The sequence below is a fragment of the Ranitomeya imitator genome, chromosome 4 (assembly GCF_032444005.1).
Source record: "Ranitomeya imitator isolate aRanImi1 chromosome 4, aRanImi1.pri, whole genome shotgun sequence".
Classification (NCBI taxonomy): Eukaryota; Metazoa; Chordata; class Amphibia; order Anura; family Dendrobatidae; genus Ranitomeya; species Ranitomeya imitator.
Genome location: NC_091285.1, coordinates 636,658,770 through 636,675,476, shown reverse-complemented (window position 1 = coordinate 636,675,476; position 16,707 = coordinate 636,658,770). Strand labels below are relative to the sequence as shown.

General features: G+C 46.9%; 1 protein-coding gene across 6 annotated transcripts in view; it reads right to left on the bottom strand.

The window, feature by feature from the left end:
* Positions 1–16,707, bottom strand: part of WIZ (WIZ zinc finger) — a 100,153-nt gene that overhangs the window by 17,167 nt on the left and 66,279 nt on the right. For all 6 annotated transcript variants that reach the window (XM_069766822.1, XM_069766826.1, XM_069766825.1 and 3 more), the window contains one exon: positions 6,509–6,634. In XM_069766822.1, the coding sequence (XP_069622923.1) occupies positions 6,509–6,634 (126 nt within the window). The remainder of the gene's footprint in view (positions 1–6,508; positions 6,635–16,707) is intronic.

The following is a 16,707-nucleotide window of genomic DNA, read 5'->3' as shown; positions in this document are numbered from 1 at the left end:
GAGAAGCAGAGCGCTGGAGGACAGACACCGGAATGTAAGTATGTAGTGTTTTTTTTTTTTTTTACGTTTACGCTGGTAACCAGGGTAAACATCGGGTTACTAAGCGCGGCCCTGCGCTTAGTAACCCGATGTTTACCCTGGTTACCAATGAAGACATCGCTGAATCGGTGTCACACACGCCGATTCAGCGATGTCTGCGGGAGTCCAGCGACGAAATAAAGTTCTGGACTTTCTGCTCCGACCAACGATGGCACAGCAGGATCCTGATCGCTGCTGCCTGTCAAACTGAACGATATCGCTAGCCAGGAGGCTGCAACGTCACGGATCGCTAGCGATATCGTTCAGTGTGACGGTACCTTAAGGGTCACTTCCGTCTTTCTGTCACGGAAATCCCAAGTCGCTGATTGGTCGTGGCAGTTTGACCGCGACCAATCAGCGCGGGCACAGTGCGACCGCAAAATGGCCGCTTCCTACTCCCCTGCCGTCAGTGCCCGCTCCATACTCCCCTCCAGTCAGCGCTCACACAGGGTTAACGGACCGCGTTATGCCGCGGTGTAATGTAGTCCGTTAACGCTGCTATTAACCCTGTGTGACCAACTTTTTACTATTGATGCTGCCTATGCAACATAAATAGAAAAAAGATCTAATGTTAAAAATAACCGATACGCCATCATCTCGCAAGACCGCAATGCACTCTTGGGACCGGAGCGTCGCGAGGAGCATCGGCAAACACCTGGGTTGGATCCGGGGGCCGACGGAAGGTGAGTATATAACTATTTTTTATTTTAATTCTTTTTTTTTTTTTTAACAGGGATATGCTGCCCCCATTGCTATACACTACGTGACTGGGCAATATACCACGTGGGCTGGGCAATATACAACGTGGGCTGGGCAATATACCACGTGGGCTGGGCAATATACCACGTGGGCTGGGCAATATACCACGTGGGCTGGGCAATATACCACGTGGGCTGGGCAATATACTACGTGGGCTGGGCAATATACTACGTGGGCTGGGCAATATACTACGTGGGCTGGGCAATATACTACGTGGGCTGGGCAATATACTACGTGGGCTGGGCAATATACTACGTGGGCTGGGCAATATACTACGTGGGCTGTGCTATATGCTACGTGGGCTGTGCTATATGCTACGTGGGCTGTGTTATACGCTACTTGGCTGTGCTATATTTCTCTGCTGTATCTGTGCATCATGAATCGTGGTATGTGTTAAAGAGGGGGCCCACTGAGACTCTTTCGCCCGGGGCCCTCAAAAACCTGGAGCTGGCCCTGGCTTCACTGATTGTTCTCGGTCGGGCGTGACCAATCAGAGACAGTCGCAGTCCGCCCGCGAATTGGCGCGGAATTTGAACCACGCTTCGCTAATTGGTTGCGGATGGCCGAATCCTGTGTCTAAATTGCATTATTCTGAAAACTTCATAAATAAACTACATACATATTCTAGAATACCTGATGCGTTAGAATCGGGCCACCATCTAGTAATTAAATAATTACAATGGCCCTTAAAAATTTGCACTTTCAGGAAACTTTAGATATTTGAAAAATTTTGATTGGTGGAGACCGGGTGTGCAGTTCGCTAAAATAGAGATGGCTCCTGCTCTCGCTCTATAAGGCCACTTTCATACATTCAGTATTTGGTCTTTTACATCAGTATTTGTAAGCCGAAATACACAAGTGCTGACATGCTTCTACTATACGTCTCCTCTGATTGTCCCACTCCAGATTTTGGCTTACAAATACTAAAGTCTAACACTGAATGTGGACTTAAAAATGTGTTCAGGCGTAAAGGAGAGCAGCGCTCAAGGTGAGCACCTCAGCAACTTTATATCTGCAATCACCCGTTCCTCCAATTGATCAAAAGTCCAGACGTGTCACCGTAACACTCCAAACGTTTTCTGAAAGTCTCACACTGTAAAAAGTATGACTGATCCCCTCCTCATTAGAGATGGAAAAGATGCCAATTATATGCAATGCTAAAAGTGGGATGTGTCAGTAAGACATTAGCACTATATGTGGGGGCTACAAACAAGCAACATAAACAAGATGTCATCTTAAAGGGGTTGTACCAAGCTTGTATGTTATTGCTTATCCTTGGGATAGGACTTAGGCTAGGGTCACATTGCGTTAGGGCTGTCCGTTTAGCGCAGAGCGCTACGGACTGCCCAACGCAATGTCCCAAAAGGGATCGCGTTAGCCGATCCCGCTAGCGCAGATCCCCGATCTGCGCTAGCGAGGAACGGACCGCGAACGCTGCAAGCAGCGTTCGCGGTCCGTCACTCAAATGATGGCACATCGCTAGCGCACGCCCAATGTGGGCGTGCGCTAGCGATGCGTTCGCCATTACAGGCAAAGACGGCGTTAACGGACTACGTTACACCGCGTTATGCCGCTGTGTAACGTAGTCCGTTAAACGCGGTCACATAACGCAATGTGACCCTAGCCTTACCATCCCGATCGCTGGGACTTCACCCCTACTGATCCCAAGAACCAGGTGTGAATGGAGCGGAGGTCGATCATGTGCTCTACCCCTCCGTTCATGCCTAGCAGGGACTCCCATTACAATGAATGGAGCAACAGCGCACGATTCACCTCCGCTCTATTCACGAGGCACTCAGAGCCCCAGTTTTCGGGATGTGTGGGGGTCCCGGCAGTCAAACCCCCAACGATCAGGAAGTGATCATTCATCCCATTGATAAGGCATAAACTTGGAAATACCCCTTTGTTGGAGACAACATGGACAATGCACGTATCGTAGAAATCACTGGGATATATTGAATTTATGAGTGCTGAATATTTCCAGGACTCTGTTGATAAGATAAACCAGATACAAGACTGTAAGGGTACCGTCACACTATAACATTTCGATCGCTACGACGGTACGATTCGTGACGTTCCAGCGATATCGTTACGATATCGCGGTGTCTGACACGCAGCAGCGATCAGGGATCCTGCTGAGAATCGTACGTCGTAGCAGATCGTTTAGAACTTTCTTTCATCGCTGGATCTCCCGCTGTCATCGCTAGATCGGTGTGTGTGACACCGATCTAGCGATGCGATCCAGCGATGCGTTCACTTGTAACCAGGGTAAACATCGGGTAACTAAGCGCAGGACCGCGCTTAGTTACCCGATGTTTACCCTGGTTACAAGCGTTAAACTAAAAAAAAAAAAACAGCACATACTTACATTCTGGTGTCCGTCAGGTCCCTTGCAGTCTGCTTCCAGCACTGTGACTGCCGGCTGTAAAGTGAAAGCAGAGCACAGCGGCTGTGCTTTCACTTTCACTTTACGGCCGGCAGTCACTGAGTGCGGGAAGCAGACTGCAAGGGACCTGACGGACACCAGAATGTAAGTATGTGCTGTTTGGTTTTTTTTAGTTTAACGCTTGTAACCAGGGTAAACATCGGGTAACTAAGCGCGGTCCTGCGCTTAGTTACCCGATGTTTACCCTGGTTACCCAGGGACCTCGGCATCGTTGGTCGCTGGAGAGCTGTCTGTGTGACAGCTCCCCAGCGACCACACTACGATTTACCTACGATCACGGCCAGGTCATATCGCTGGTCGTGATCGTAGGTAAATCGTATAGTGTGACGGTACCCTTAGGGTACCGTCACACAGTGGCATTTTGATCGCTACGACGGCACGATTTGTGACGTTCCAGCGATATATCCGTGACGTTCCAGCGATCTCGCTGTGTCTGACACGCTCCTGCGATCAGGGACCCCGCTGAGAATCGTACGTCGTTGCAGATCATTTGAAACTTTCTTTCGTCGTCTAGTGTCCCGCTGTGGCGGCATGATCGCATGGTGTAACAAAGGTGTGCACGATATTGTATACGATGTGCTCATAGTAACCAACGGCTTCTACATCGCACATACGTCATGAAATTATCGCTCCAGCGTCGTACATTGCAAAGTGTGACAGCAGTCTACGACGCTGGAGCGATATTGTTACGATGCTGGAGCGTCACGGATCGTGCCGTCGTAGCGATCAAAATGCCACTGTGTGACGGTACCCTAAACCTATTAGGCAGTCAGGCCTGTGTTCTTTTGTGTGATGTCCTTTGGTCTTGTGATAAGGCAGAGGTGCATCTACATACTAAATGAATATTGGCCCTCCAACCTAATGGAGGATATAGGTGTACACTGTGGAAATCTTGAATCAATAGCCTCTATCCTGTTTGTGACCCATCATTATCTACATATGTACACAACTCCTGTGGGTTTCCATTATAAGCCAGCGGTCCTGAGATAGACATTCTGTCTTCGGCCTATGAATATGTATATTGATACGCAATGCCTGTGGTGTTTGGGTGACAAACCATTGTTCTTTGAACAGACATCTTGGAGCCAGCCCAAATGGAGTTGAACCTGTCCTACACAAACTTTTATCCCAAGTACGAGGATGCCAGCTGCAGGAAGGTGATGATTAAGGTACCTTCACACTGAACGATATCGCTAGCGATCCGTGACGTTGCAGCGTCCTGGCTAGCGATCTCGTTGTGTTTGACACGCAGCAGTGATCTGGATCCCGCTGTGCCATCGCTGGTCGGAGCTAGAAGTCCAGAACTTTATTTCGTCGCCAGGTCGGCGTGTATCGTAATATTTGACATCAAAAGCAACGACGCCAGCAACGAGCATAGGGCCCCTAGATGTGTGTCGGATCGGTACACTCCGGTTGCTTTACATGGAGCTAACAACCAGCGAGAACGATAAGTGAGTCACCGTTACGTCACTGGATCGCTCCTGCATCGTTCTGCTGTTGCCGGTGTTTGACGTCTCTACAGCGACCTAAACAGCGACGCTGCAGCAATCGGCTCGTTGTGTATATCGCTGCAGTGTCGCTGAGTGTGACGGTACCTTTAGGCTGATCTAACCCAATATAAGATCTCAGGGACAAGTCTTATGACTACAAGAAATGATGAAGAACATGTCAAACATCCACAGTCCAGGTCTGGAATAACCGCAGGTCTCACCACCCAAACTCAACAGCCTCATATATGCCCACCAGGCTTTGGGTGGGATGAGGAGCTTGTTGTCCTCTCGGGACATCACGGTGTACACAATGACCACGAGAGTTGGTAAACCGACCTTAAAGGAACTGTCAGAACAGAAGGACTGCTCAGAGCAAGTACAGACCCTAGGTGCGTCACGGCAGGCCAATCATTTATATAGACCTTTCCATCTGCTTGGTTTCCAACTATCTCCTCCCTTCTCTGGCTCTATGAATGCAGAGCGGTCAATTAAATAAGGGAGAAGGCTGAGACTAGCCAAGCAGGTGGGAAGGTGTATATAAATGCCTGGCCCCGCCGTGAAACACCGAGAGCCTGTTTTTGGTTTCAACAGTGGCTCTGTACCGACTGAGTCCCTTTAAAGGTCCTGCTCATACAAGCGTCTGGATGCTGTGGTACAAAGCTGGATTTGAAGAGATTCTCCACCCAAATATCATTAAATATGGATAATATGGCAAGAAGATTGAACGCTCCATCAACCCGAGATCTCTCTGGAATATTAGGACCTGCCATAAATATCTAAATGAAGATGGAACCTACACTTTGTTTTGCGGAGTCATGTGATGCATCACATGACTGCTCTCAGCCAGTCAGCAGCTTAAAAAAAAAAAAAACCTACACACCTGATGTAGTTTTTCTGCAATTTTGACTCCATTCTAAAAATCAGAGCTGCCGATTGGCTGAAAATAATCACGTGAAACACCAGAGGACTCCTCTATACACTGTATTTTTCGGCCTATAAAAGATGGTAGATATGCTGCTGGAGGGCGACATGTTGTGCAACTCTTGTATGAGGCTCTTTTTAAAAAAAATATATATATATTTTGCATTAGCACCGTTATTGCACACTCATGCCTTGGCGTTCTCCAGCAAAATGGTGCCGGGGGAAGCACATGCTCAGATTAATCTCAAACGGTCTCCAGCGAAATGACGGCTGTGCATGCGCAGAATGGGATATTGACTCAATGACAAGCTGAGATTTTGATCTGCGCATGCGCAGCTGGCTCGCTGAAGCGGAGACCCTGCCTTTTGTGACCACCTGCCCCATCCTCACGGTGAGCCAGGTAAAAGACGCACCCACATTTCCCTCCCAAATTTTTGGGAGGAAAAAACAAAACAAAAAAAAAAAAACAACAAAAACACGTCTTATAGTCCCAAAAATACAGTAAATAGTGCTTTCTTTCCAGCTCCTGTTTAGCACTTTGGATGACCCAGTACAGCTACAAATGCAATATACGGTAATACTTGTGCTTTTTGTTGAAACTTTTTTTTTTTTTTAAATCCAAAAGGCAGAAGCGGGTATAAAAAAAAAAAAAAAAAAAAGGAAATGTATGAGCATTTTTTTTTTTTACATCCAATTATGCCTTTGGTTCAAAGTTCGCAACTAAACCACTAATATAAATCCAGTCTTGGGCATAGAAGAGGCTGAGCTACTCGGGCCTCCTATCTAACCCACACAAGACACACGGGCCACGTACCTTTAGAGTCTTCCGTTTTGTCTCCGCTTTGATCCGATGCCATTTTCTCAGCCCTGCCCTTATTTGGTTTCGAGATTTGTGGTCTTCCCAGGTCTAATGGTGTGCTGTCATCCTCATCTGATAATGCTGAGGAAGGTGTGAAAAGAAGAAGGAGGGGGTGAGGAGAAAAACAAAAACACAGACAATCCAATTATCGCCAGCAGTTAGGTAGGTATAGTCAGGTAACATAGGAGCAGGAATCAATGTCAGAGGAGGGTGGGGGAAGGGGTGGGTTAGCGATTGGCTTTCCGCAATTCTTGTCGCTCATAAAAGACAAAAATAAAAAAATTATGAAAATTGCGAATGGCAAGTGACAGACAGCAGATAACTTATGGCCCCACACATGGTGCTTTTTCCCTTACACAACATAAAACAGTGACATGCAAGCAGCGCGGTTCCTGTATGGCACAAGCGGGAATGGAAAGGTCTGAGAAGCTCAGGGGTGTAGCTGACAGGTATAGTCTGTATACTGTTAGTTTGCAGTAATTCCTTCTAGGACATACTAAAGTTAGGCCGAACCCGCCTATATGGATAAGTTGTTGAATGGATGGAGGCTTCCGAAACTCTCCGACAAACGTTGATCCGACACTTTCTACGGGAGAGAAGCCATCGTGTCCAACATCCATGTGATGGGGGAGAACATTAGGCAAAATTTATCACCTATTCAGGGGGTGAAAAACCCCAACAATCTGTGAAGAGGATGCTTTATCTGAGCTACGTCCCCTTTATTCAAGAGATCGTTTTGGCACAGATGGGCTGTGAAGGCTACAACGGTCACGGGATAACCCCTGCCGAAAATCACAAGGCAAGGAGTGACGTTCGTCAGTAGAAGATTATGGATTTTTTTTTTCGCATCGCCCTCGGCTCAAGTGGGGAGAATTGGGGATAAAAAATGTGTGAATGAGGATTATGGTGAATTTAGACAAGTAGCTGATTGTGACCGATTGTTCCTACACTCCAATTATCTGCCGGTGTAAACTCGTCCGCCATTACACTAGGAGCAAGCAAAATGCATGTACATTGGGTGAAGAGTGTTTTCAGGACACTAATCCCTGTATTTGGCAGCCGTGTACAGAGGGGGCTGCTGATAGCGATATTGGGACAGAATACTAGTGATCGCTCTGACCCCCAATCTGTGTAAACAGGCCAGTAAAGAAGCGCTGAACTACTTGTCATATGGTTGACTGGGGGCTTGTTGATGTGCATTGATGACCAAAAACTGCAATGCTAAAGGCACCGGTCTGGTTGGCATATAACAAACACCCTGGGGAGGACTTAAGGTACCGTCACACATAACGATATCGTTAACAATATCGTTGCTTTTTGTGACATAGCAACGATATCGTTAAGGAAATCGTTATGTGTGACAGCGACCAACGATCAGGCCCCTGCTGGGAGATCGTTGGTCGCTGAGGAAAGTCCAGAACTTTATTTCGTCGCTGGACTCCCTGCAGACATCGCTGGATCGGCGTGTGTGACACCGATCCAGCGATGTCTTCACTGGTAACCAGGGTAAACATCGGGTTACTAAGCGCAGGGCCGCGCTTAGTAATCCGATGTTTACCCTGGTTACCAGCATAAACGTTAAAAAAACAAACACTACATACTTATCTTCAGCTGTCTGTCCCCGGCGCTCTGCTTCTCTGCACTGTGTAAGCGCCAGCCGGAAAGCAGAGCACAGCGGTGACGTCACCGCTCTGCTTTCCGGCTGACCGACGCTGACAGTGCAGAGGAAAGCAGAGCGCCGCAGGACAGACAGCTGAAGGTAAGTATGTAGTGTTTGTTTTTTTAACGTTTACCCTGGTTACCGGCATCGTTGGTCGCTGGAGAGCTGTCTGTGTGACAGCTCTCCAGCGACCAAACAGCGACGCTGCAGCGATTGGGATCATTGTCGGTATCGCTGCAGCGTCGCCAAGTGTGACGGTACCTTTACTCCTTCATAAATATGGCATAAGTGTCAGGTGGCAAATTTTAGTTTGATCCATCATGGTCAATTCCTTCTATGCACTACACAGCAATAACCTGCGGCTGCTGGAGAGCAACAGGCTGGAAACCAAAGCGACATTACACACAACTCGCTGCTGCAGAATTTGTCCTCTTCACCAGTGGCAGTCACCTTGATTTACCCCCTACAATCGGCACCCTCCCCCATTGTGCAACCAGTTTTCACAGTGAGATCTTATCACTGGTGTGATAACACTGGATCCGGGTGTCACCACTTTACATAGGTCACCACCACAAAGGACATTATTGTACTGCACAGCCTCGGCTTACATCACATATATACACAGGCAGTGACACCCCCAGCAAACGAAAACTAGAAAGAACTGGTCAGAAAGACACAAACTTACAGGGTCTTCTGGTGTAAACAAGTGATCTATCCAAAGGTCAGGTGACCACTGATGGGGATCTGACCACCGACACCAGCACCACATTTTTCCCCCCCTTCTATAGAATAGGAGGAGGTCGGACGCCCAAACGTCACTCCATTCATTCTCTGTGGGGCTGCCGAAAAAACCTGGGGGCAGAGCTCGGTGGCCCCATAGGGAACGAAAGGAGCAGCAATGAAGCACGTGCACCGTCAATCGATTCTAACAGGGATAAAAGCTCCCCCATGGATCAATAAAATATCATGGGTAGGCGATAACGTGTTTTAACCAGACAACCCCTTCGGAGTGGCTCCTTCAGTCTGAGCAGGTTAAATCGGCCACATCATGGAATCTACAGTAACGTCCTGATGGGCCTATCATAAATTATAGCCTAAATTTTAAAGCGAATACCTCTGCAATGGAGAGGAGAAAGCATAATTTGCTACACTTGCATTTAGTCTGGACAAGGCTCCGATACATTCTCAGGCTATGTTCACAAGTTGCCGTTTTTTCTTCTGCAGTCAAAACCTGATCACTTGGCAATAAAGAAGCTCATAAAAATAAAAAATCCGTTTTTTGCTGTGTTTTTTTTCAGTCATTTGTCTCTTGTGCACACCAATACAGTTAGTACCTGTTGTTCCCGAGTTTTCTGCACCACAAAACGCAGCAACACCAAATGGCTGTGTTTTTACACTTACTCATTGCTTTCTATGGGTAAAAAGCTGAAAGTAGTGACATGCTGCTTCTTTCAAAACCGCAGCAGTTTCCCAATTAAGTCAGGAAAAATCCAATGTCTGTGCAGGAGATTTCTGAAATCTCATAGCTTTTGCTGGTACTGTAAAACGCAGCTTTTAAATTTGCAAAAAAAAAAAAAAAAAAAAAAAAAAACTGCAGCATGTGAATATAGCCTAATGAGGATTGTCTATTCAGGATACAATTGTAATAAACTTTCTGTTTTGAGACGTTTCCAGACAGGATGGGGTATCAAGCTTGGGATAAGATGGGGGGGGGGGGGGGGTTTCCATTCAGGACACAAATCTTCAAAATGGTGATTCATAGACTATAAACATATTAAGTAGACACATGGGGGCAACTAGTAGCAGGGGGCAAACCATGGAACCACCGGGGCCCATCCTCGCCTGTGCAGTCACCTAGGAGCTAGCACAGATTGGACTGTCACTTCAGACATCAATTATAGGAATCATGTCGGTCCACAAGAACCACCAGCACCTCACACTAAACTCCACACTATTTTCTCCAGTGTGGAGGAAAAAAAAAAAAAAAAAAAGGACCAAAAGATATCACTGTCAGAAAAGTGGAAAAAAAAAGCATTTAGGAAAAATAGCCTTGTGTATATAATGTGATATTAGGACAGGTAGATTATACTTTATGCACAGTTGTAGACAAGTTTTGAGAGACATTTTTGGTTTTCAGTTTGCTCCTTGTTTTTAGACCTTTTTGTCGGATATTTCTGTGGTTACTGACAATTATCAGCATTTCATAAGTGGTTACACTGTTATTGATAAATACATCAAGTTTAGGGAAAGTCTCAGGCCCCAATTCATGAAGACCAGCATTGTTCTTGATGAGGGAATGCGGAGGAGTCACGAGGCACCAGATTCATTAATAGATGCGAAGGCGCATTAATAAATCAGGAGCGTCTAAAAAAGTGGCTGCACGACACACCACAAATCTCCAAACAGCACAGAAAGATTTGTGGCATCAGGTACGCCACAACGCATCATCAGGAATGAGTCGGCGTCACCACGTATATGCCATTTTGGCAGAGCCAGACAAAATTGGAGAAAAAACACCACAAGTCGCAACATTTTGGGGCAACATGAGGATTTCAAAGTGTTTTATACACATTTCTAGTATAGAACACTGATGAATCGGGGCATCAATATTTCTCATGGCTTCTGCCCTTCATCTTGGCAGCTGGATATCAGCTTCTGGGCCAAATCCTGACTGATGATCCATTCTTGTCTCATCACAAGTTCTGTGTTTTTGTTTGTTGCCCACTTTTTGAAGATCGATCACAGGTTCTCAATGACAGTTTAAGGTCCATGAACCCAAAATTTGAATGTTTTGTTCACAGAGCCACTTAGTCATCACTTAAGGTACCGTCACACAACGATTTCTTTAAATCGTTGCTTTTTGTGACGTAGCAACGATATCGTTAACGAAATCGTTATGTGTGACAGCGACCAACGATCAGGCCCCTGCTAGGAGATCATTGGTCGCTGGGGAATGATCAGGACCTTTTTTTTGGTCGCTGATCACCCGCTGTCATCGCTGGATCGGCGTGTGACGCCGATCCAATGATGTGTTCACTGGTAACCAGGGTAAACATCGGGTTACTAAGTGCAGGGCCGCGCTTAGTAACCCGATATTAACCCTGGTTACCATTGTAAAAGTAAAAAAATAAATAAATAACACTACATACTCACATTCCGGTGTCTGTCACGTCCCCCGCCTTCAGCTTCCCGCACCGACTGTGAGCGCCGGCCGTAAAGCACAGCGTTGAGGTCACCGCTGTGCTCTGCTTTACGGCCGGCCGGCGCTGATAGTGCAGGGAAGGTGACGGCGGGGGACGTGACAGACACCGGAATGTAAGTATGTAGTGTTTTTTTTTTACTTTTACAATTGTAACCAGGGTAAACATCGGGTTACTAAGCGCGGCCCTGCGCTTAGTAACCCGATGTTTACCCTGGTTACCCGGGGACTTCGGCATCGTTGGTCGCTGGAGAGCTGTCTGTGTGACAGCTCTCCAGCGACCACACAACGACTTACCAACGATCACGGCCAGGTCGTGATCGTTGGTAAATCGGTTAGTGTAACGGTACCCTTAGCCTTGTGACATCGTCTCCATCATTCATCACCAAATTGCTCCTAGATCACTGGGAGAAGTTGCTCTAGGAGGAAGATTAGATCTCACCCTTTTTTTCTCTGGACAATCATTGTTCCAGATTTTCCCAATTGTCTGAAGAGGCTTCATCAGAGAAAGTAACTTTGCAGGAAGAACAGGGATTGGAGAGGAAAAGTTCTGTTCTCTGATGAAGCGGCATTCAGACTGTTTGGGACATCTGGAAGACTGAAAGATGAGCGCTATCATGGGACCACTCGTGTGGGGGCTTTTCATTCACGGAGGGGGCTCACTCAATTTTGATTAAGCAAAATGTCATAAAGAATGGGATCTAACCATCCTCCAAGAGCAACTTGTGCCAAAGATACAGGAGCAAGTTACTGATGATCAATGCTTTCTACAACATGATGGAGGCCATATCACAAGGCAAACGTGATAACTGAGTGCCTCAGGGATCAAAACGCTGACATTTTGGGTCCATGTCCAAGAAACTCCCAGATCTCAATCTGATTGAGAACCTGTGATCAATTCTCAAAAAGCGGAAGGAACAAACAAAACCACAGAAACTGTGATAACCTCCGAGCATGATGAGACAAAAATGGGCCATCAGTCAGGATTTGGCCCAGAATATGATATACAGCATCCAGGCAAAAGGTCAAAAGTCGGGAAACACAGGTCAACACTGGAAATATTGAGTCTCTACATAAATTTGATGGATTTGTTAATAAAAGAGTAAAAACATATGAAAAAGCTGATAATTGTTAGTCAGTAACCACTGAAACATCCGACTAAAAAAGGTCGAACAAAACAGAATGCGCAAACTGTGAAAACCAAAGTTTGTGTCAGTCTCAAAACCTTTGGCTACAACTGTACGATAACACGAGGACAAGAATATTATACTACACTGCTCAAAACAATAAAGGGAACACAAACAACAGAATATAACTCCAAGTAAATCAAACTTCTGTGAAATCAAACTGTCCACTTAGGAAGCAACACTGTTTGACAATATCACATGCTGTTGTGCAAATGGAATAGACAACAGATGGAAATTATTGGCAATTATCAAGACACCCTCAATAAAGGAGTGGTTCTGCAGGTGGGGACCACAGACCACATCTCAGTACCAATGCTTTCTGGCTGATGTTTTGGTCACTTTTGAATGTTGGTTGTGCTTTCACACTCGTGGTAGCATGAGACGGACTCTATAACCCACACAAAAACGGCTCAGGTAGTGCAGCTCATCCAGGATGGCACATCAATGCGAGCTGTGGCAAGGTTTGCTGTGTCTGTCAGCGTAGTGTCCAGAGGCTGGAGGCGCTACCAGGAGACAGGCCAGTACACCAGGAGATGTGGAGGGGGCCGTAGGAGGGCAACAACCCAGCAGCAGGTCCGCTACCTCAGCCTTTGTGCAAGGAGGAACAGGAGGAGCACTGCCAGAGCCCTGCAAAATGACCTCCAGCAGGCCACAAATGTGCATGTGTCTGCACAAATGATTAGAAACCGACTCCATGAGGATGGTCTGAGTGCCCAATGGGGTTCCACAGATGGGGGTTGTGCTCACAGCCCAACATCATGCAGGACACTTGGCATTTGCCACAGAACACCAGGATTGGCAAATTCGCCACTGGTCTTCTGTGCTCTTCACAGATGAAAGCAGGTTCACACTGAGCACATGTGACAGACATGACAGAGTCTGGAGACGCCATGGAGAGCGATCTGCTGCCTGCAACATCCTTCAGCATGACCGGTTTGGCAGTGGGTCAGTAATGGTGTGGGGTGGCATTTCTTTGGAGGTCCGCACAGCTCTCCATGTGCTCGCCAGAGGTAGCCTGCCATTAGGTACCGAGAGGAGATCCCCAGACCCCTTTTGAGACCATATACTGGGGCGGTTGGCCCTGGGTTCCTCCTACTGCAGGACAATGTCAAACCTCATGTGGCTGAAGTGTGTCAGCAGTTCCTGCAAGATGAAGGCATTGAACCTATGGACTGGCCCGCCCGTTCCCCTGACCTGAATCCGATTGAACACATCTGGGACATCATGTCTCACACCATCCACCAATGTCACTTTGCACGACAGACTGTCCAGGAGTTGGCGGATGCTTTAGTCCAGGTCTGGGAGGAGATTCCACAGGAGACCATCTGCAGCCTCATCAGGACCATGCCCAGGCGTTGTACAGTAGGGAGGTCATACAGGCACGTGGAAGCCACACACAATACTGAGCTTCTTTTCCTTGTCATGAGGCATTTCCACTGAAGTTGGATCAACCTGTAACTTGATTTTCCACTTTGATTTTGAGCATCATTCCAACTCCAGACCTCCATGGGATATCCATTTTGACTTACATTGATAATTGTTATGTTTTATTGTTCTGAACACATTCCACTATGCAATGAATAAAAATTTGCAACTGGAATATTTCGTTCAGAGATATCTAGGATGTGGGATTTTAGTGTCCCCTTTATTTTTTTGAGCAGTGTATATGTATATAGCATAAAAACCAATATGACGTCACCAAGCCGCATATATAGTATGGAGGACACTGTGACGTAACCAGGCCCTGTATATTATGGTATAGAGGACGGTGTGTGACGTCTCCAGGCCGTGTATATAGTATAGAGGACGGTATGTGACGTCACCAGGCCGTGTATATAGTATAGGGGACGGTGTGTGACGTCTCCAGGCCGTGTATATAGTATAGGGGACACTATGACATCACCGGGCCGTGTATATAGTATAGAGGACACTATGTGACGTAACCAGGCCTTGTATATAGTATAGAGGACGGTATGTGACATCACCAGGCTGTGTATATAGTATAGAGGACTGTGTGTGACGTCTCCAGACCGTGTATATAGTATAGAGGACGGTGTGTGACGTCACCAGGCCGTGTATACAGAATAGAGGACACTATGTGACGTCACCAGGCCCTGTATATAGTATAGAGGACGGTGTGTGAAGTCACCAGGCCATGTATACAGTATAGAGGACCCTGTGACGTCACCAGGCCGTGTATATAGTATAAAGGACGGTGTGTGACGTCACCAGGCTGTTCATATAATATAGATGACACTATGTGACGTCACCAGGCCGTGTATATAGTATAGAGGACTGAATGTGAGGTCGCCAGGCCGTGTATATAGTATAGAGGACGGTATATGACGTCACCAGGCCGTGTATATAGTATAGAGGACACTGTGTGACGTCTCCAGGCCGTGTATATAGTATAGAGGATGGTGTGTGACGTCACCAGGCCGTGTATATAGTATAGAGGACGGTGTGTGACGTCACCAGGCCGTGTATATAGTATAGAGGACACTATGTGACGTCACCAGGCCGTGTATATAGTATAGAGGACACTATGTGACGTCACCAGGCCGTGTATATAGTATAGAGGACGGTGTGTGACATCACCGGGCCGTGTATATAGTATAGAGCACGGTATGTGACATCACCAGGCCGTGTATGTAGTATAGAGGACGGTGTGTGACATCACCGGGCCGTGTATATAGTATAGAGGACGGTATGTGACATCACCAGGCCGTGTATATAGTATAGAAGACGATGTGTGACATCACCAGGCTGTGTATATAGTATAGAGGACGGTATGTGACGTCACCAGGCTGTGTATATAGTATAGAAGACGATGTGTGACATCACCAGGCTGTGTATATAGTATAGAGGACTGTGTGTGACATCACCAGGCTGTGTATATAGTATAGAGCACGGTATGTGACATCACCAGGCCGTGTATATAGCATAGAAGACGATGTGTGACATCACCAGGCTGTGTATATAGTATAGAGGACTGTGTGTGACGTCACCAGGCCGTGTATATAGTATAGAGGACGGTGTGTGACGTCACCAGGCCGTGTATATAGTATAGAGGACGGAATGTGACATCACCAGGCCGTGTATATAGTATAGAGGACGGTGTGTGACGTCACCGGGCTGTGTATAGAGGACGGTGTGTGACGTCACCAGGCCGTGTATATAGTATAGAGGACGGTGTGTGACGTCACCAGGCCGTGTATATAGTATAGAGGACACTATGTGACGTTACCAGGCTGTATATATAGTATAGAGGACGTAATGTGACATCACCAGGCCGTGTATATAGTATAGAGAACGGTGTGTGACGTCACCGGGCTGTGTATATAGTATAGAGGACACTATGTGACATCAGCAGGCCGTGTATATAGCATAGAGGACTGAATGTGACGTCACCGGGCCGTGTATATAGTATAGAGGACACTATCTGACATCACCAGGCCGTGTATATAGTATAGAGGACGGAATGTGAAGTCACCGAGCGGTGTATATAGTATAGAGGACGGAATGTGACGTCACCGGGCCGTGTATATAGTATAGAGGACACTATGTGACATCACCAGGCCGTGTATATAGTATAGAGGACGGTGTGTGACGTCACCAGGCCGTGTATATAGTATAGAGGACACTATGTGACGTCACCAGGCCGTGTATATAATATAGAGGACGGTGTGTGACGTCACCAGGCTGTGTATATAGTATAGAGGACGGTATGTGACGTCACCGGGCCGTGTATATAGTATAGAGGACGGAATGTGACATCACCAGGCCGTGTATATAGTATAGAGGACGGTGTGTGACATCACCGGGCCGTGTATATAGTATAGAGCACGGTATGTGACATCACCAGGCCGTGTATATAGTATAGAGCACGGTATGTGACATCACCAGGCCGTGTATATAGTATAGAGGACACTATGTGACATCACCAGGCCGTGTATATAGTATAGAGGACACAACGTGACGTCACCAGGCTGTGTATATAGTATAGAGGACAGAATGTGACATCACCAGGCCGTGTATATAGCATAGAGGACGGAATGTGACGTCACCAGGCCGTGTATATAGTATAGAGGACGGTGTGTGACATCAC